This window comes from Rhinichthys klamathensis, unplaced genomic scaffold, assembly GCF_029890125.1.
Source record: "Rhinichthys klamathensis goyatoka isolate OS25496 unplaced genomic scaffold, OSU_Roscu_1.1 h1tg000432l_1, whole genome shotgun sequence".
Classification (NCBI taxonomy): domain Eukaryota; kingdom Metazoa; phylum Chordata; class Actinopteri; order Cypriniformes; family Leuciscidae; genus Rhinichthys; species Rhinichthys klamathensis.
Genome location: NW_026606928.1, coordinates 505,001 through 527,869, shown reverse-complemented (window position 1 = coordinate 527,869; position 22,869 = coordinate 505,001). Strand labels below are relative to the sequence as shown.

Here is a 22,869-nt window from a genome sequence, read left to right as displayed (position 1 = left end):
TAAGGAGACAATATGAGATGAGAAGACAAATCAGTTGAAAAGAGAATAGAAGAGAAAAAACCGAGCAGAGGAGAGCAGAAGAGCAAAGACAAGACAGAGAAGAGATGAGAATACTAAAGGAGCAGTAAAGAGAAGAGGAGAGGAGCGGGAAGGAAAGCAGTGGAGCTTAAGAGAGGAGAGAGGTCACTGACAGCTACTTTGCTGTAGAGAGACAGGTGCATTTATCACTCTAGTACACACACACACACACACACACACACACACACACACACACACACACACAGAGTGGGAACCAGCACCGGACTATACATTAACAAACGCATATATGCTATAAAGACGTGCCCTTGGTGTCTAAGATATATAATTTTGAGTCGACCTACAGTGTACTCAAATACATAACACATGGAGAGTGTGTAAATGTATGAGTGTGTGTCCAGAATGCAATTATCAGAAGAAAGAGAACCCTGTTACACACACACACACTGCCTCCAAAACTGTCCACAGAGAGTCTGAAACTAAATCTAGATCCTAATCTGAGTTGCTGCTCGAGTCTTAAATCTAAAATTACTATCTAATACAATACTCCTCTGTTTAGCGGGCCTTTTTACAAAGATTCTGCACTTTTAAAAATACCCTCCAGCCTGCTGAATCGTTCCTGACATTTAGAGCTGACATTTGGGACCCAACGCGACGCCTTTAAAATGTTCTGAGTTAACTTTAAATGATGACACATCTGGGAAGGTGAGGTTTAGAAAATAAAACCGAGAGTGTTGATTAACTCACGGTGTTGAAGTTGGGGAACAGGCTGAGGGGAGAGGAGCCACTGAGCCGGAAGGGCAGGAAGTGTTTCAGGTCCAGAGGGGTCTGTAGCGGGCGACCCTGCATCTGTAATGAGGCCAGCAGGGGGCTCCCCTGAGCAGTCGTACCTGAGAAGAGCAAAAACAACAACTAACACATTTTAGAAAAAATCACCAATGTTCAGGCCAGTGACAGGAGAGTATTTAAATCAAGCAATTAATGCACAAACACCATGATCCATGAAGAGAGTGGAGATACTTAGGCTCACAGTTCAGTAAACCAGAATCAAATGAGTTTCAACTTATCATTATAATGACACAAAAACACAGTGACTGGTCTGATCAGATCAGGATTATTGGTTGATCTATTCAGTATTAACAGTTAACATTGCAAGAAAAAAAAAATCAGCCAGAGAGGATTTCTATGAAATCTGAATCTTTACGTAAGGAGTAAATTCACATAAATTGGGCCACTTTTTGATATTGACTACAGTTTTTGTCCTTTTGAACAATACATTTCCATGACTTTTCAAGTTGTTTGTGATTACTTGATAAGGTTTTTTAAAAGCTCAAAGAGTTACATTCATTAACAACTAGAGATGCACCAATGTATCGGCCAATAATCGGTCAGCCAATAAAAGCTATTATCGATTGTTTAAAAATAGACGATGATCAGGGCCAATTATATCCTGTCAATCAAAAGGGTGCTGAAAAACGTGACCGACTGCAACTCACACGGTGTGTGAAGAAAATCTCTCGTGATGAATTTAGGGCAAGTTAAAACAGCTTAAAACAGCTACATAAAAGCAGCCTCTCTTTGACCCTATGAATCACCCGTAGTTCAAGCCAGGGTTTCCAGGTCTGCAGTTTTTCCTTATACTAAACATTATTTGTAGCGCCTCTCATCCAATAATCGCAAATAGCTCTGTGCTTTGTTACTTCTAAAAAGAAACAAAGTGTGATCTTTCAAATTCTGTCCCTTTTTATCACGAAATTCAAACAATAAATGCTGTTTTGACGCTCTTAAATAGGACGTGACAGATCACTGTAGCGCCTCAGTTCAAGAGGTAGCGCGAGTCTTTTCTTCCACTTTAATACAAATTATGTCTAGAAAAACATGCACAAATATCGGAAGGTATATTGAAAGACAGTACCCAGCGCATGGTCTAAAAGGATTATCCCTATTCTCTTGAGTAATGGGTGTGTGTTTGGACGTAACGTGCAATAAACCAACCAGAGTCTCATCAACCATTCGCTTTAAAAGCCAGTTGTGCTCACGCCATGGCGGATTCACTATTTACATGAAGAAATTTGCAAGCAGAAAGACCGAACGCTTCTCCAGAGAGGGAACGGATCTGCTTGTGCGCGAGGTCACGCAAGAGCGCAAGCAAACCATCTACGGGACAAGCCGGGTTCCACCATATCTTTATGTACACAATAATAATCTTTTACATTGTAATCCTTTTATTTGTAATATTTGGCATGTTTATGTGCTGCTGTGCGTCACTGTGTGTGTGTAATAAGCAGAGTGTTTGCGCATTGTGCACCCGCCTATAGGCGCACATTACTAATGCGCCCTTTAAATAAAAAAAAAATAAAAAAAAATACTGCACCATTGACCAGGTTTTTAGTTGGTCAATGGCACAGTCTATTTCAGTTGCCTCAAAATAGAAACGTGCAAACAATGCTCCTGAACACACCTCATTTTCAGACCAGCGTCATGGGCGCAAATGCATTTGTTATTTAAAGGTGGGGTTGGTATGTGATTTTTTTTAACCATTTTTTCAAAATCACTTGAAATCCTATTCCTAACCCACTTACTGAGTAAGAAGCACTGAAATGAAAATTAAGCAATTTAATCATCTGTGGAACGGGCACGACTCGAAAAACTCCAGCCAATCATTTCCAAGACCACCTAGAATCATTGGACAGTCAGTACGTCAATCAAACGGTTGTACCACACCCCCCCTCCCCTCCCCTCCCCTCCCGCGCGTGACCCCTTCGTGCGCATACTCAAAGCTCGTGACCCAGTCACAGTAAGTGCAAGTCGCCCCGGTACAGAACGAGAGAGAGAGAGTAAGTGCATGATTGCGCGTCCATGTTCTTCGAATGGGTGGAGTCAGGGCCAGCGTTGGAGGAAAGAAGGTAGGACATCTACCTTCATACAAATCTCCAAAATCTTCCGGCCGTTTTGCAAATCCCATACCCTACCTTTAAACAACGTGGCGCAGGATGTGAAAATGATAACTGCGTCGGGCTGAAACTAGTAAAAAACACTTGTGCTTGGGGCCGCATTGTTCCAGATGTATGATAGGGCCCTATGAGTTTAATTCAACATTAAACATAGCTTAGCAGTCAATGAGGAACTGTAAATATATATATATATATATATATATACACACACACACACACACACACACACACACACACACACACACACACACACACACACACACACACACACACACACACACACACACACACACACACACACACACACACATTTCAGCAAACATTTTAGTATATCTTCTCAAGGGACAATACTATAAAAATAAAACTTGGATATACACTCACCGGCCACTTTATTAGGTACCCCATGCTAGTAACGGGTTGGACCCCCTTTGGCCTTCAGAACTGCCTCAATTCTTCGTGGCATAGATTCAACAAGGTGCTGGAAGCATTCCTCAGGGAGTTTGGTCCATATTGACATGATGGCATCACACAGTTGCCGCAGATTTGTCGGCTGCACATCCATGATGCGAATCTCCCGTTCCACCACATCCCAAAGATGCTCTTTTGGGTTGAGATCTGGTGACTGTGGAGGCCATTTTAGTACAGTGAACTCATTGTCATGTTCAAGAAACCAATTTGAAATGATTAGAGCTTTGTGACATGGTGGAAGTAGCCATCAGAGGATGGGTACATGGTGGCCATAAAGGGATGGACATGGTCAGAAACAATGCTCAGGTAGGCCGTGGCATTTAAACGATGCCCAATTGGCACTAAGGGGCCTAAAGTGTGGCAGGAAAACATCCCCCACACCATTACACCACCACCACCAGCCTGCACAGTGGTAACAAGGCATGATGGTTCCATGTTCTCATTCTGTTTACGCCAAATTCTGACTCTAACATCTGAATGTCGAAATCGAGACTCATCAGACCAGGCAACATTTTTCCAGTCTTCAACTGTTCAATTTTGGTGAGCTCTTGCAAATTGTAGCCTCTTTTTCCTATTTGTAGTGGAGATGAGTGGTACCCGGTGGAGTCTTCTGCTGTTGTAGCCCATCCGCCTCAAGGTTGTGCGTGTTGTGGCTTCACAAATGCTTTGCTGCATACCTCGGTTGTAACGAGTGGTTATTTCAGTCACTGTTGCCCTTCTATCAGCTCGAACCAGTCTGGCCATTCTCCTCTGACCTCTGGCATCAACAAGGCATTTCCGCCCACAGAACTGCCGCTCACTGGATGTTTTTTCTTTTTCGGACCATTCTCTGTAAACCCTAGAGATGGTTGTGCGTGAAAATCCCAGTAGATTAGCAGTTTCTGAAATACTCAGACCAGCCCTTCTGGCACCAACAATCATGCCACGTTCAAAGTCACTCAAATCAACTTTCTTCCCCATACTGATGCTCGGTTTGAACTGCAGGAGATTGTCTTGACCATGTCTACATGCCTAAATGCACTGAGTTGCCGCCATGTGATTGGCTGCTTAGAAATTAAGTGTTAACGAGCAGTTGGACAGGTGTACCTAATAAAGTGGCCGGTGAGTGTATTTTAGAGTAGTCAATGTGCTGCTTGAATGGCAGTATATATTTACTGTCCTCTGAAAATAACTCAACATACAGCCATTATTGTCAAAATAGCTGGCAACAAAAGTGAGTACAAACTAAGTGATAATAGCTGTACGTCGTTTAACCATGCAAAGCCACATGTCCTATTCATCATTTCCAAGTTTTTGTCTGCTTGACAGGACCATACAAATTTGTGTATATTTTATTAAAGCAGTTAAAATTTGTGCTTTGAGTACACTTCTCTCATACTGACCACTGGATGTTCAACATGGCACCTCATGGCAAATAACTCTCTAAGGATTTGAGAATTAGAATTGTTGCTCTCCACAAAGATGGCCTAGGCTATAAGAAGATTGGCAACACCCTGAAACTGAGTTACAGTACAGTGGCCATGGTCTTACAGAGGTTTTCCAAGACGGGTTCCACTTGGAACAGGCCTCGCAAGGGTCAATCAAAGAAGTTGAGTCCTCGTGCTGTGCATCAGGTGCAGAAGCTGGCTTTGACGCATGAGTGCTGCCAGCATTGCTTTAGAGGTTGCAGAAGCGGAAGGTCAGCTTGTCAGTGCTCAGACCATACGCCGCACACTGCAACAAGTCGGTTTGCATGGCCGTTTTGTGTCTTGCCTACAGTCAAGCATGGTGGTGGTAGCATCATGGTCTGGAGCTGCATGAGTGCTGCTGGTACTGGGGAGCTGCACTTCATTGAGGAAACATGGATTACAACATGTACTGTGACATTCTGAAGCAGAACATGATGCCCTCCATTCAGAAACTGTGCTGAACGGCATGATAATGACCCCAAACACACTGCCAAGATGACAACTGCCTTGCTGAGGAAGCTGAAGGTGATGGAGTGGCCAAGTATGTCTCCAGACCTGAACCCTATTGAGCACCTGTGGGGCGTCCTCAAGCGGAAGGTGGAGAAGCGCGATGTGTCTAACATCCAGCAGCTCCATGATGTCATTATGGAGGAGTGGAAGAGGGTCCCAGCAACCACCTGTGCAGCTCTGGTGAACTCCATGCCTAGGAGAATTAAGGCAGTGCTAAATAACAATGGTGCTCACACAAAATATTTACACTTTGGACACAGTTTTGACATGTTCACTTAGGGTGTACTCACTTTTGTTGCCAGCTATTTTGACAATAATGGCTGTGTGTTGAGTTATTTTCAGAGGACAGAAAATATATACTGCAATACAGGCAGCACATTGACTACTCTAAAATATATCCAAGTTTCATTTCTATAGTATTGTCCCTTGAGAAGATATACTAAAATGTTTGCTGAAATGTAAGGGGTGTACTCACTTTTGAGAGATACAGTATATATATACAGTATACACATACACACACACATACACACACACACACACACACATATATACACTCACCTAAAGGATTATTAGGAACACCCATTCAATTTCTCATTAATGCAATTATCTAATCAACCAATCACATGGCAGTTGCTTCAATGCATTTAGGGGTGTGGTCCTGGTCAAGACAATCTCCTGAACTCCAAACTGAATGTCAGAATGGGAAAGAAAGGTGATTTAAGCAATTTTGAGCGTGGCATGGTTGTTGGTGCCAGACGGGCCGGTCTGAGTATTTCACAATCTGCTCAGTTACTGGGATTTTCACGCACAACCATTTCTAGGGTTTACAAAGAATGGTGTGAAAAGGGAAAAACATCCAGTATAAGGCAGTCCTGTGGGCGAAAATGCCTTGTTGATGCTAGAGGTCAGAGGAGAATGGGCCGACTGATTGAAGCTGATAGAAGAGCAACTTTGACTGAAATAACCACTCGTTACAACCGAGGTATGCAGCAAAGCATTTGTGAAGCCACAACACGTACAACCTTGAGGCGGATGGGCTACAACAGCAGAAGACCCCACCGGGTACCAGTCATCTCCACTACAAATAGGAAAAAGAGGCTACAATTTGCAAGAGCCCACCAAAATTGGACAGTTGAAGACTGGAAAAATGTTGCCTGGTCTGATGAGTCTCGATTTCTGTTGAGACATTCAGATGGTAGAGTCAGAATTTGGCGTAAACAGAATGAGAACATGGATCCATCATGCCTTGTTACCACTGTGCAGGCTGGTGGTGGTGGTGTAATGGTGTGGGGATGTTTTCTTGGCACACTTTAGCCCCCTTAGTGCCAATTGGGCATTGTTTAAATGCCACGGCCTACCTGAGCATTGTTTCTGACCATGTCCATCCGTTTATGGCCACCATGTACCCATCCTCTGATGGCTACTTCCAGCAGGATAATGCACCATGTCACAAAGCTCGAATCATTTCAAATTGGTTTCTTGAACATGACAATGAGTTCACTGTACTAAAATGGCCCCCACAGTCACCAGATCTCAACCCAATAGAGCATCTTTGGGATGTGGTGGAACGGGAGCTTCATGCCCTGGATGTGCATCCCATAAATCTCCATCAACTGCAAGATGCTATCCTATCAATATGGGCCAACATTTCTAAAGAATGCTTTCAGCACCTTGTTGAATCAATGCCACGTAGAATTAAGGCAGTTCTGAAGGCGAAAGGGGGTCAAACACAGTATTAGTATGGTGTTCATAATAATCCTTTAGGTGAGTGTATATATATATATATATATATATATATATATATATATAGAGAGAGAGAGAGAGAGAGAGAGAGAGAGAGAGAGAGAGAGAGAGAGAGAGGTGTAAAGTCCAGGTTCAGAAAATAAAAGTCCTCCTCAGTATTTTGTTCAATCACCTGGATTTGCTAAGTAGCAGTTTTTCAGCCAGGAGAGAATTAATTAGTTAAATCAGCTGGCTGAGTTCATGGGTGGAATAAACATATGGCCGGACTTTTACTTTCTGGCCCCTAGACTTTACACCTCTGTATATATACCTTGTCATCTCTTTATTACATGAAGTTATAATAACTACATAATTATATATATTTTCATTTACAACTTTTACATTGAATATCATCCCAACACTTCAGATGAAAAATAAAAACACTAAAATATTAGCTAGACATTTACTCAACAGTGTCCCACATTACCCCGGTCCTAATTTACCCTGACGTACCTAATAACGTCACACTGCAAGACCACCTTCCCAATGTCAACACAAACTTTCAAAGTTGTCAAAAGCATAAACCACAAACCATATAAATTGATATGTAACAAAATATTTCAAATTTCATTGGGTATATTTTACACATCAGCAATCTAGTAAGCTACACTTTAAGAATGTTATTGTTATTAGCTTTGCTTGACCTATAGCTCTCCAGATTATCACATGACTGTTCATATAAATACATTGAGAAAAAAAAGCTATTGATCAATAATACAAGCACATAAACACACACATACTCCAGTGTAGACTGGCCCACATTGGCTGTGTCTCGCTCAGAGAAATGGACACCATGGGATATGGGATTTTTAAATGGTGTGTGTGTGTGTGTGTGTGTGTGTGTGTGTCTACAGGGATATCATGTTTCTAATGGAGCGGGGATGTAGAGGTTTCTCATTTTCCAGTTGGCTGAATCTGAATTCTAGGAGCGTATAGATACTTACCCTACCACAAAGATCAATCAGTGCAGTGTACACACACACACACACACACACACACACCACGGAGGCCTGATATCAGTCATTTAATTCTACGTCAAACTGTCACATCTGTGTGTGTGTGTGTGTGTATGAGAGAGAGAGAGAGTACTGAAGCTTTCAACTCACAGAAGTGCAACATTAATCATAGCTCTGACAATTTTTTAGAGCAAGTGAACATACATACCTCACCATTCACACACGTACAGATATGCTCAAACTGTCAGGATTAGGCCTTTCTTAGAGGCCTTTCTCAAAAATCATATGGTGCCACATTAAATGTCATAAAAAGAGAAATCCTCTGGTCAAAAATTACATCTACTCCAATGTGATTTTCCATCTTCCCTGTGACATAAAAAAAAAAGTTTAGCAGAATGTTAAAGATGTTGTTTTTCATACAAAGAATGAAAGTGAATGGTGACCACATGACTTTATATTCCAAAGGCATCTTTACACAAAAAAGCGGCACAGAAATCAAATCTGAAGCGGCATAAAATCACAAATTGTGCATTTACACAGAATTTTTATTGCTTCTCTGACGCGGCATAAATGCGTTTACACAGGAATTAAAATCGCGGGAAATAACAGTTTGAACAGTACTATTTTAAAACTACAGTTCTAACAAAGTGTTAAAAAATGAATTTAAAAATAAATAAATAGTAAACCGAAAAATAAAAATTGATAACTAAAAATACGTCATTTTTAATTAAATTTAAATTTAATTTGTGTGCTGCTTTATCTCACGCTTTGATGTTTGTCTGTGGTACTGATAGTTATTTTCTATTTAAAAAAAAAAATTATCCAGATGGAACAAATGCTACAAAGAAATTATGAATTATTGCACTGGGTAGATCACCGTAGGATTAAAAGAGTCACATTTTTCTTCTTCAACGAGCCAGAAAGCATGAACAATTATGCTATCGATAGCGTTTCAGGCAGGTCGTGTGTGGGTGAAATATCGTCCTCAAGAAGAAGATTTTAGGAATATAATATAACACAGTGACGCCGAATAAGCATTTACTGCTTCTAAGAGAAATGTAGCAGCACGTTGATGTACCAGTCTCTTCAAAGGAAGTTTACAAACGGCGACGACCCTGTCATTTTGGTGGTTTGCTTCACGATGTGAGTACAGGACTCTTTTACTTCATTGTCCCTTGTTGGCTTGCATTTTTTTTTATTTAGCTAAAACAATATGAAGCTAGGCCTGTTTTGTCTCCCTCTTCTTGATTCTCTCGCCACTTGAGCTGAGACAGGCGTGCTTTTGGTTGTCATGACAATGACGTAGTTTAGAGCGGCACAAGTTCATGTTCATTTACACTGAACCAAAACAATATCAGAGTAGCCTTGATATTCTGGGGCTGAGGTGGGTCAGACCCGTCATATTTTAAGTCTCCTTTTATGCGGCATTGTGTTTTTACACAGAACTTTTGAACAGACACAGAGCCACTTTAGAGCAGCCTTAACTCGGCTGTGGAAAGATGCCTCAAATCTTATACAGCCATACTAATGTTTTGTGTGAAAAAGCAGAAATTTAAACATTATTCACTGATAATAAAATTTCATTTGGCACATCACAGCAAGTTTGACGCACTGTTGTTATTGTTAACTAAAACTACAAAAATTACAAACAGTTTTTCATTAATTGAAATAAATCTGAAATTAAATAAATAAAATAAAAATATTATATATGTTATATAATAATATTATATAAAATAAAAATAAATTAAATTAAAAATGGGAAAAGTTGCCCTGGGAACTAACTGACAAGTTCAAATTGCTGAAATTATTTATAAATAAAAATAAATTAAAACCCTTAAGAGAAATATAAACAAGAAAAAATAAATAAGCACATAATTTTTATTTTATAAAATTTAAAATGAAAACTGAAAGTATAAAAAAATAAAAGCTAATCCATAATTTTGATAAATTCTATAATAGTATAATAAAATAACGTAATTGTTATGAGACACTGGAGAAACAATCACAACATACTAAATTTGAATACGTGAATATGGAAGATTATCAGTGAATACTGATTTACTGTTTAACTTCAATTTGAATATGGATTATACCAAGTTCTATACAGACTACTTTTAGTAATTTTTGGAGCTTGAGAGACCTCGGCCATTATTCACTTTCATTGTATGGAAAAAAAAGCCTGTCTAACATCCTCTTTCGTGTTTCACAAAAGATAAAATGTCCAAGGCGTTTTTGAACAACACAAGTGTGATTAAATGATGACAGAATTTTCATTGTTGGGTGAATTATCCCTGTAATTTTCTACTTCTTTAAAACACAAAGACTTCAGAGATATTTCAGTGAAGATGCTTCAGTCCTAAAGCCTCATACAACCCCATTCCATCACATTTTCATGTTCCAAATAAATGTCTGTGTGAGTGTGTAATCTGTCTAACTCAATGGAGCTCAAATTAAATGACCATCACACCCTGAAAAGGCAGACTTATTTTTCAAGTGGTTCCACGCACGCAATATTCAACTAGAAACACATATATCCACACAATGAACATCACACATATGTTCTTTGCCTCAAACAGATAAAAGCTTTGAATTCAGATGGTGCCACATAGTGTATGCTGGTGTATGAATGTAGTGGACCACAAAACACACAGAAAGACGAGATTTTTTTCCCCTCTCTCTTTCCTGACATCATTTGAAAAGCATAATTATGATTTACAAAGAGCTGTAATTAGCAGAATGCGCTTCTCTTGCCTTTCCGTCTATCTCCCTCCCTCTCTTCCTCTCAAACATAGCCACAAAATCAGTGCAGAGTCCAGCTGGCATCTCGTGCTGTGTTTCTGTCGCATCACATATTTACACACACACACACACACACACACACACACACACACACACACACACACACACACACACACACACACACACACACACACACACACACACACACACACACACACACACACACATCACTGATCAGGCATAACATTATGACCACCTTCCTAATATTGTGTTGGTCTCCCCTTTGCTCCCAAAACAGCCCTGACCCGTCGAGGCATTCAGTACATCCCACCGATGCTCGATTGGATTGAGATCTGGGGAATTTGGAGGCTAAGTCAACACCTCAAACTCGTCGGTGTGCTACTCAAACGATTCCTGAACCATTTTTGCTTTGTGGCAGGGCGCATTATCCTGCTGAAAGAGGCCACAGCCACCAGGGAATACCGTTTCCATGAAAGGGCGTACATGGTCTGCAACAATGCTTAGGTAGGTGGTCAAAGTAACATGGATGGCAGGACCCAAGGTTTCCAAGCAGAACATTGCCCAAAGCATCACACTGCCTCCGCCGGCTTGCCTTCTTCCCATAGTGCATCCTGGTGCCATTTCATGTGTTCACACTTCCATATAATTAGATAGAGTAAAGCTTTATGCATATTTGGCGTGCTGTCCATGTGTTCCCCTGGTAAGCGATGGACACGCACCCGGCCATCCACGTGCCCCTCTGTTGGCGCTTTCGCCGGTGGACAGGGGTCAGCATGGGCACCCTGACTGGTCTGTGGCTTTGCAGCCCCATACGCAACAAACTGAGATGCACTGTGTATTCTGACACCTTTCTATCAGAATCAGCATTAACTTCTTGAGAAATTTGAGCTATAGCTCGTCTGTTGGATCGGACCACACGGGCCAGCCTTCGCTCCCCACATGCATCAATCTCGCCATCACAATTTGATCCTTGTCAAATTCGCTAAAATCCTCACATTATCAGAACGTTATGCCTGATCAGTGTGTGTGTGTATATATATATATACACACACACACACACACAACCACATTACTAGTTTTAATGTTTTTGAAAGAAGTCTAAAAAAAATGCTAAAAAATACAGAACAAAAAAATATCATTGTGAAATATTACAATTTAAAATAATAATTAATTATTTCTGTGATGCAAAGCTGAATTTTTATCAGCCTTTACTCCAGACTTGATCCTTTCAGAAAACATTCTAATATGATGATTTGTTATCAGTTTTGGAAACATTTGTGTATCAATTCAAATCAACTGAGCATCAAATCAACATATTTGAATGATTTCTGAAGGATTCATGTGACACTGAAGACTGGAGTAATGATGCTGAAAATTCAGCTAAATACTAGAACAGGAAAGCTAAATCAAACAATGCAAACTGTGAAAAACTGACTCTATGTATCAAAATTAACACGGCTCTCTGTGAACAAAACCCTGAGATGTGCACACAGAATGTCACTTCTCTTTCAAACCTGAACAGACAAAATCGTGCAAAATTCCCATTTTGTATCCTCGTCACAGTCTTAGATGAGTTGTGAGAAAATAGGAAAATAGGATGTGCCAGATCTGCATCTGTCAAAGGTCTTAAAGTGACAGCAGCCTAATAAACCAGCTGTTAGTGATTAATGTTAATCAAAAGACAGAGAAAATCTCTTATTGCTCTTGACTGAATAACTTTTGTAGCTTTAATAAGGAATAATCTACATTCAATTTATAATTTATGCAGTGAGGACTGTGCAGTGTTTGATTATTCAATTTCTGTATATTTACCTGTTAGACCAACTTGAAAATCTTTACGCAGTGTTTACAAGATTTCATGGGACAAAAACAATGAAAACAATAGGTTTTTTTGAACATTTTAGCAGGGCAAGTAAAAATCTGAACCGGCCCGACTAGACCAGTAGAAAAAAAAAACCTTGTCCGTGTGTCCACCAAAGCGTTTTTAGCCAGCTGAAAACGTAAGGCTCCTGGGACCTCATGTATAAAACCTTTCGAAGGTTTCATCCTAAAGGTGTGCGTACGCACAAAAGCTAGATTCTGCCAGAACCTGCGCAGAATTCCCTTTATAAAACCCAGTCAGCGGAAGATTGTGCGTATGCATCTCCACCACGTCTCCTCCCCGAAATAACCATATATGGAGCACAATGCCTCGTTTTACTATGCATAACATCATCTGCATATCATTTCCATGCATATTCTCATCCACATGGTACCATGTTTAACACAAGACATTAGGAAAATATGAGATAAAGACTATGTGCCGTCGCATTACATAACTAAAAATCATTCACTATTTTTGCCTTGTTTTAGAATACTTAAATCAATATTGTATAAAATACATTTCAGGTAATGTTTTCAGAGAAGAGTTATTCTCAATCTTTTCCACTGGCCAAATAGTAGGCTATTTTTAAATTGCTTTAAGCAAATTAAATTTATGCAATTTTGCCTATAAGTTAAACATTTATTTTAGGATGGTTTATATATTTTTAATGGAAACAGATAGGCCTTATTTTTTTGCAGTGTAAATAATTGTCTGACAGTGTAACCAAACTTTTTAAAAGAGCTATATGAGCAAGGAGGCTCATGCTTGTACCGCTCAAAAGTTTGGGGTCGGTAAGGTTTTTTTTAATGTTTTTGCTCACCAAGACTGAACTGATTTGACTGTTTTCAATTTGTAATATATTTTAAAATGTATGGCAAAGCTGAATTTTCAGCATCATTACTCCGGTCTTCAGTGTCACGTGATCCTTCAGAAATCTTTCTAATATGATGATTTTCTATGGAGCCAGATCAGACTCATTAATAATTCACGCAAAAAATACGATTCACACATGCGTAGACAATTTCACATGCGTGAAACCTAATTCACGTACACACAAAAAAAAATCACGTGCGTGAAAAAAAAACATATTCACAAAAAGCAATTCACATGCACAAAATAAAATTATATATTCATAAAATACATTTCACAAATGCAAAACACAATTCGTAGATATACAACTGTGCACAAAAACCTTTGAATCTTTAAAATGTACGAGTGTGTCCTTGAATTTGAATGTGCAAATCGTCATTCACGTACGAATCGCCTTGGATGTGTGTGTGTGTATTTTTGAGACTTTCCTGGCAGCGCTTACTCGTAAAACAGAGCAGTCGTACTCTTCAGCCAATCAGATTTAAGCTCATCAATCGACCAATCAGTATCACGTGAGGGCGGGCCTACCTGCATGTTACGTCATCAGCTTTCGACCAGTTCATGGCTGAGCAGAGGTAAGTGCAGTTAATCGTTCATTTCGGTGTTAACTGAAGTTAGAGATCAGTTGAAGCAATAGTTTATGAACTATTAACTGATGTAAGCAAGTGTTGTTGTAATCAGATGTCCCATATCGTTTCAAAAATGAAGAAGGATGATGCTTGTTTTGTTGTATTTTAGACAGCTCTCAGCTACAATCATCACGCTAATGATTGCAAAACAATCATCTGTGGTCAATACCCACCCTAGCTCTCTCAGCACTGGCCTCATCGAGATTGTTCTTATAATGGTGAATAGACCTTTTTAATGAGCACCCAGTGTTTATTTGCTATTTGTGTATGTTGTTAAATTATTATTAACACTTGTTTCCCTGCATTTTTCAGGATTACTCACCTTTGGTGTGACATCTGGATAGCAGTCACAAACATCTTAATCCATGTTGTTTCTTTATTCTCTTTTATACTTTTGTTTTTATGTCTTAATTGGTAACACTTTACTATAACGTTTCATTAGTTAACATGAACTAATAATGAACTGCACGTAAACAGCCTTTAATTATTTTTTGTTAATGTTAATTTCAGCATTTACTAATACTTAATTAAAATCTTGTTAACATTAGTTAATGCACTGTAAAGTAACAATAAACAGCTATATTTTTAACTAATGTTAACAAAGATTATCAAACACCGCAACAAATGTATTGCTCATGGTTAGTTAATATACATTAAGTAATGTTATTGTACCATATTGTAGTGTTACCAATATTCAACATGCATTTCCTTATGTTTTGTGCTGTATTGTCATCTTAAGGTTTTTAAATAAGGTTTTTTATTGTCATCTTAAGGTCTCACAGGACAATATTGTGAAGCTTTAATTTTACTTTGCTTAGTAAAATAGGCAAATCTGATTTTGTGCTGATAAGACAAAGGTACTTATCATAGAGAGGCAATTAAGATTATGCGACTAAGATTACTCAGTAAACTCTATTCAAATACCATCACTTAATTTCCCACGTCCTCTGTCTGCACCTCTCGTACTATAGGTTGTTACTATTTTAAATATCAGGACAAAATCTGATATGTCCTAACAGAGAGGTCTACTGATGACTGGATTGAACACAATTCATTTGTTCACTTTTCACTTGATGTATTGCACTTATATTTATATACTTTAAAAGCAAAGTAGACTCTGACTGGATCTCACAACTCTGGAAGAGATGTATATTTCTCTGTACTGAATGTTCATGATCTTCATATGTAACAGGAACATTAATCATGATGAAGTCATTTTATATATATTTTATTCCCAAAGAATTTCGGAAACGTTAAAATTAATAAAACGTGTACATCAAATTGAACTATGTCTTTGAATCTTTTCATTCTGACAAGAACATTTAATAATGCATGCATAGCAAGGCTGTATTCCTAGAGCGTGTACATATAGTCCGCAGGAGACAAATGAATACAGTAACAATGCATCACTTTCAACCTCTTGTTGAAACAACTGTCAAAATGGTTGGCTTGCAACATGACTGTTTTCAAAGATTTACAGTAGGAATGGTAAGATCACAGTTCTGGTTGTCTGCAACTTCATACATCATCTGTCTCGGAAATCTGAAACAATAAAACTACATAATATATGATGCTTAAAACAAAACATGTCTCCTATATATGCACGTCATTACATACATTATCATCAGTTGAATGTGTGGTGGACAGGACATGAAAATCAATCAATACTAAAAATAAATGTTTATGTTCACATGTGGACTGAACAGCAGTTAATAAACTATTGCATCAACTGATCTCAAGCTTCTTTAACTTCAGTTAACACAGAAATGAACGAGTAACTGCACTTACCTCTGCTCAGCCATGAACTGGTCGAAAGCTGATGACGTAACATGCAGGTAGGCCCGCCCTCATGTGATACTGATTGGTCGATTGATAAGCTTAAATCTGATTGGCTGAAGAGTACGACTGCTCTGTTTTACGAGTAAGCGCTGCCAGGAAAGTCTCAAAAATACACACACACACATCCAAGGCGATTCGTTTGTGAATGACGATTTGCACATTCAAATTCAAGGACACACTCGTAAATTTTAAAGATTCAAAGGTTTTTGTGCACAGTTGTATATCTACGAATTGTGTTTTGCATTTGTGAAATGTATTTTATGAATATATAATTTTATTTTGCGCATGTGAATTGCTTTTTGTGAATATATTTTTTTTTCACGCACGTGAATTTTTTTTGTGTGTACGTGAATTAGGTTTCACGCATGTGAAATTGTCTACGCATGTGTGAATCGTATTTTTTGCGTGAATTATTAATGAGTCTGATCTGGCTCCATATTTTCTGCTCAAGAAACATTTCTTATTATTATCATTTATCAATGTTGAAAACAGTTGTGCTGCTTAATATTTGAGTGGAAACCGTGATACATTTTTTACAGGATTCTTTGATGAATGGACAGCTTAAAAGAACAGCATTTATTTGAAATAGAAACATTTTGTAACATTATAAATGTATTTAATTTAATGCATTCTTGCGGAAATAAAAATATTATAAAAAAAAAAACAAATCTTACTGAACCCAAACTTTTGAAAGGTAGTGTATACACTGGGGCCCTGGTGAGATGCTTCTATTTTGCATTTTATTATAAATCAACATAACAATTGCAGAGAAACGTTACATTGAAAAAAATAACAAAGGATGTCTTAGTATTTAGTTTGTCCTCTTTTGCTTTAATGACAGCAGCACTTGAGCTGCATGAACTCCACATGTCAAAAATGTACTTCTTTTGATTACTTACACAGAAATAGTGCAGAATCTAAAATATTTCTTTCTTCATTTTACAGCAGATTTTTGGACCCCACTGCACATGTTTTTCACTGTTTGCATGTGAATGTGTATGAGTGTGCGTGTTATCGGAGTTTGGATAAAGGCATTGCCGACATCCCTCTTTCTATTTACATAACACACAAGCCTACAGCGTCTACCACACACACACAACCTAAGCTCAGTGTCACACACACACACACACACACGCACACAGTCACAAACAAACCCTGTAGCAGCAAACCCTGCCTGAGTCCATCTTGAGACGAAACGGAGGGTGACAGGCATGTGCGTGTGTGTATGCACATGTATATCTTGTTTTATTTGTGCTTGCCTATTTGTATGTGTGTGTGTGATGTGAGAGAATGTGACAAAGAGAGAGCTAAATTCTGTGCTGTTTGGGACGAGTACATAATGTTTAGCTGCAATGTGCGCATCGGACCTCACTGGAGCCCTTTTTAAAAGCAAACATAAATTAATTTTAGGCCTGATCTGTCCACTAGAACCAGCTCAGACGGTGTGGGGTCAGAGATCTACGGATGTTTGGCTTCTCAGTGTAGACCTGAGGAACTGATCAGATGGATACAGGAGTGTTTAAAAAAACACATTTGGAGAACAACTAGGTGGATTTATAAATTGATGATGACAAAGTATATTAGTGGCAGACCAGTATATCAGCTAAGATAATTATGAGCCAACAATCAATTTCCATTTAGGGATTATCAGCATTTGCTAGTTCAAAGGGATTTTTTTGTGAATCAATTTTGAGTAAATATCATAAAAAATGCTTAATATTTATTATTTAACTATATTAGAATATATATATATATATATAATATTTAGATGTATATAAATATAGTTTTATTTAAAAAAAAAAAAGGAAATTATTAATACTTTTAAATAGCAAGGATTAATTTAATTGATCAAAAGTGACAATAAAGACATAGTGTCACAAAAGATTTCTATTTTAAATAGATGCTGTTCTTTTAAACGTTCTATTCATCAACAAATCCTGAAAAAAAGTATCATGATTTCCACAAACATATCAAGCAGCTAAATATTTTTTTCTTTTTCTTTTATATATTATATTAATTTCTTCATCTCAATATTTTGCTGGCTTTTTATATTGAACAGTACTTCAGGTCCCTTTTCTGCTGTTTCTAAATGTGCAATATAAATAAGTGTTAACTTAATATACTGTATATTTCGGCATTATATCAGCCATTAATCATCCTAAAACACGACCACTAAAATTGGTTGACCACTAAAGCATATACCTGTAAGATGGAATGACAGAGGGATATATAATAAAAGAGGGATGGATGTTGATTATACTGTAGCTGTGGAAATGCAAATAAACAGAGTGGGCTTAATTGTTAATTATGTGTAAGCGGTTCTAAATCTCATTTGCTGGTCTCAGGGGATTGACTATTGGCTGCATTCAGATACAGTGAGAGAACACGAGTCCTAACGCTACATGACAGAAAGCATCTCGGTCTGCGCCTTTCCATTTCTCAGGCCTGTCCAATGCCTCCTTCTTTGAAAGAAATCAAAATAAATAAATAAATAAATAATCTGCAGTCAGGTGCTCTTTCTCGTTCTGTAAGGCAGCGCAAAAAACACATTTCAATCAAATCCTCACTCTGCACAAGATTGTCAAAGCCCTTCACGAACAATAATCAGGACTCACTCCCAAATCTCTTCAATTCACTCTCCCTCTCTTTCTTTCCATCTCTCTCTGACCTGCATGTCTCTCTCTTTCTGTCCTTCCCTACAACATTTCTTCTCTCTGTTCCCTTTAAGATAACAGTCCTAAAGGACGACTATGCTAGTTTTGATTAGACGTAACAGTGCATGAAGAACATAATGAGAGAGGAAATGATGGAATGATTGTAAGCTCCACTGAAGCCACGTGTCAGAGGGACAGAAACAAGCTAAATTAATTAGCTGCAGCAGAAAGACCCTTCCAGAACACTGAGGTCACACAACACTGACCTTTAAAACCAGGAGATCTGATTGGCTGATGATGCAAACGTAACACGATGAGCATAATGAGCAAAGATTTTATCAATTAAGGATCAGAGAGTGAAAAGAGTGCTATTCTGTCCCCCATCTTTCTCCTCCTTTGTTGTTTTGTGTGTGTGTGTGTGTGTTCATTTTGCAGTTCACCAGCCAGCTTACATGAAATCAAGTACGTAATTAGGGGTCTCTTGCAGTATGCGTGTGTTGGTGTGTGTGTGTGTGTCCAAACTCACATGGGAGTGAATAATAATGGCTAATGAAACATCATGATGTGTTCACTCATGCCGAATTTGACCCACTCATCTACCCAGAAATCTCAATTTAATGAAGTGCGTTTATGAGCGTATGTGAACGTACAAATGTGCCAGTCTCAAAATAATAGTTTGAAATATGTGTGCACCCCAAATAGCCACTCACAAATCATTTATGTTGTGCCAGGTCATGTACTGTACCATTTTATATTTTTGAAAGAAATCTCACATGCTCAGCAAGGCTGCATTTATTTGATCAGAAATACAATAAAAACAGTAATATTGTGAAATAGTATTGTAATTGATAATAACTGTTTTCTATTTGAATATATTTTAAAATATTTATTCCTATGATGTTCCATAAAGTCTCAAGATTCTCCTTGGATCATCTCAAATCATGCTAGAGAACATAATCAGGTTTGACACAAACATGTGGAGTTCATGCAGCTCAAGTGCTGCTGTCATTAAAAGCAAAAGAGGACAAACTAAATACTTAGACATCCTTTGTTATTTTTTTCAATGTAACCTTTCTCTGCAATTGTTATGTTGATTTATAATAAAATGCAAAATAGAAGCATCTCACCAGGGCCCCAGACTACCATTCAAAAGTTTGGGTTCAGTAAGATTTGTTTTTTTATAATATTTTTATTTCCGCAAGAATGCATTAAATTAAATACATTTATAATGTTACAAAATGTTTCTATTTCAAATAAATGCTGTTCTTTTAAGCTGTCCATTCATCAAAGAATCCTGTAAAAAATGTACCATGGTTTCCACTCAAATATTAAGCAGCACAACTGTTTTCAACATTGATAAATAATAATAATAAGAAATGTTTCACATGATTCTTTAAATTATTAGTTGGAAATGGAGGCGTTATTTTTTTCAGGATTTTTTGATGAACGTTTGAAGAGCAGGATTTATTTGAAAAAGAAATCTTTTGTAACATTATAAATGAGCCCCCTTTAGGGTCTTTTGTACCTGACCTTGACCGATCTACATTTATGTTCAAATCAACATAGAATATCTGAATGTATTCTCTGAAAAATCTACATATGTAATATTATACACACGAGATTCTTTCAGTTCCATATTATCTATCTGATTTATCTGATAAATTACCAAATGAATGGAGAGAGAGGTGCAAAGCATGAAAAAAAAAAAGAAAAAAAAAAAAGTTGAATGAGGGTCTTTCCTGTTCATTAGGATGGACTATTCGCTATTCAAAATAAGAGCCTCTTTTAATAACGTCTTATCTTCTCTGCTTGGATCCAGAAGGGGCCGACGCAGAGTCATTCAGCCTCAGCCACATTAAAAAACTGTTTACTGGACATACTTGGAATAAATTGATGTGCCATAGGGTATATTTAGCAAACACGTTATGTAATATTTTGTTCTCATATATATATGTATATATATATATATATATATATATGCATACATACATACAGGGTTTGAGATTAACTTTTTCCTGCCCACCAGCTGAACTTTCTGGTTTTCCAAAGTTACTAGCCAGTCAGTAGATATTATTAATATTATCTCATAATTTGGCAGCAGGTATTAGGGAGCTGCACTTTAAGACCATTATACTGTTACACATTTTCTTTCTCAACATAACTGACTGCGTTTACGTGAATACTCGCCAAGACCGGCATTTTGACATTATTTTGTGTGTATTTGATTGTTTAAGCGCTGACAGCCGGCTTTATGTGTGCGCACTTGGGGTGTGAGCACAAAATCTGCGGGAATAAGTCAAACTATGTGCAATATGCGCAATCCCATGGCGAAATTCAAGCCCCGTTACACCAACAATATTCATACGGAGCAAATGAAACGAGTGAGTGAGGGGAGGCAGGTTTGTGTGTCAACTCGCTGTCAGAGAGATGAGAGAGCAAGAAAGTGTTGGTGGCATCGTTTATCTACTCTGCGGAAAAATTTGTATTAGAAGCTTTTCAGATATTTCAGTAGAGATATGTATCGTAAAATCTATATTTTTGACCACACTACATTGCACCTAGTTTATTATTTCAGAATCAGATGCTGTTTTATATATAAAATTCAACCCGCCACAGTGGCTAGTAGGACTTACTGTGTTACACGCCACTGCTGAAATACACCCGCATTTGGCGGGTTGGCAGGTGTTAATGTCAAGCCCTGTATTAATACAAAGTTGGATAGCATAATGTTATGCTTTCTCTTCAGCTGTGTTCAGTCAAAATTCTGCAGAGAGAGTTTGTTTGTGAATTAAACAAGGCAGGTGGATATTATTTGTTTGTGTTGCGTGCGGTGTGAAGGTACTGCTAATGTAACCTGTACAGGCTGCTACTGAATCAGAATAGAAAAAAAAGTGTTAGCGAGCCCGAAGGAGACAATAAACGACGTGATTAAATGATAAGATCAGAAGGCAAAGCTCTTGAGCGTGACTAGGAGCTTCAAGTGCAGAGCACCGCATGTCAAAATAACATTTAATGTCTTTGAATCATTATTAACATCATAAATTCAACTTATAATTGAAAAGAAAATCAACACAAAATTAGCACTGTCATTAAAATAAAAATCATCCTGAAACACCCATAACTCACAAAAAAGCCAGAGGAAATGTCAGAGGAAATAACTCTTTATATGGAGTTTCCTAACTTATTGTCCATTCAATAACTGCTGACCATATGGCCCCAAAAAACACATTTAATGTGCCATACTGTCAAATAAAGGCTCTTCAGTAGGTGTGTGAGCGTGTGCATTCCAGAGAGAGTGACTGAGAGGGAGAACATCATCAAAACCAATGGTGCAAAGCGGGCAACCCATCTGCCACAAAGGAACAATAAAGCCTAAGGCTTCTCTCTGTGTGTGTGTGTGTGTGTGTGTGTGTGTGTGTGTGTGTGTGTGTGTGTGTGTGTGTGTGTGTGTGTGTGTGAGTGTGTGTGTACGCACTAGTGTGTGTGTGTTAAACACCCTGAGGCTGCACAGTGATAAATTACTCCTTTTTTCTTTTTCCCCCAGAGAGTCAGGCTGAAGGAAGGGAGGGTGAGAGGTTTGGTACACGATTGCAAATTTCAAATTGATAAAGAGCAGGAATTGCAAGCCATAAATATAAAATTAAAGTATCTGTCACATTTCTGTAAACCACAGCGGCACATGAAAAAAAAAAAAACACCATGCAGATGAGGACAAAAAACACAAGGAAATGGATGGGAAATAGCGAGGAAGTGTGTTCTTATTTGTGAGCGTCATGACTGCAGGGTGAATATATGCAGAGGGAGAGCACATGCTGTTTTCTTATCTCAATCACACCGTGTGTGTGTGTGTGTGTGTGTGTGTGTGCTGGGACAGAGCGGGGCTGATTGCGACAGCAAAATCTTGCCAAAGGCTGTGCAGTTGTTACACTGATAAGACAAAGTTCTTTAAAAAGATTTAGCTCTTTTTGTACTACAGAGTTCTAAAAAATTAAAATAAAACTATTAAAAACTGTCAAATTAAAACAGGGATGTAATTTATTACAGCCAATGTACAATATTTTTTATTATTATTAATTACACTTCAATTCACAATTTTAAT

General features: G+C 38.1%; 1 protein-coding gene across 2 annotated transcripts in view; it reads right to left on the bottom strand.

The window, feature by feature from the left end:
* Positions 1 to 22,869, bottom strand: part of znf385c (zinc finger protein 385C) — a 93,598-nt gene that overhangs the window by 9,381 nt on the left and 61,348 nt on the right. For both annotated transcript variants that reach the window (XM_056235881.1, XM_056235882.1), the window contains exon 3: positions 784 to 926. In XM_056235881.1, coding sequence (XP_056091856.1) covers positions 784 to 926 — 143 coding nt within the window. The remainder of the gene's footprint in view (positions 1 to 783; positions 927 to 22,869) is intronic.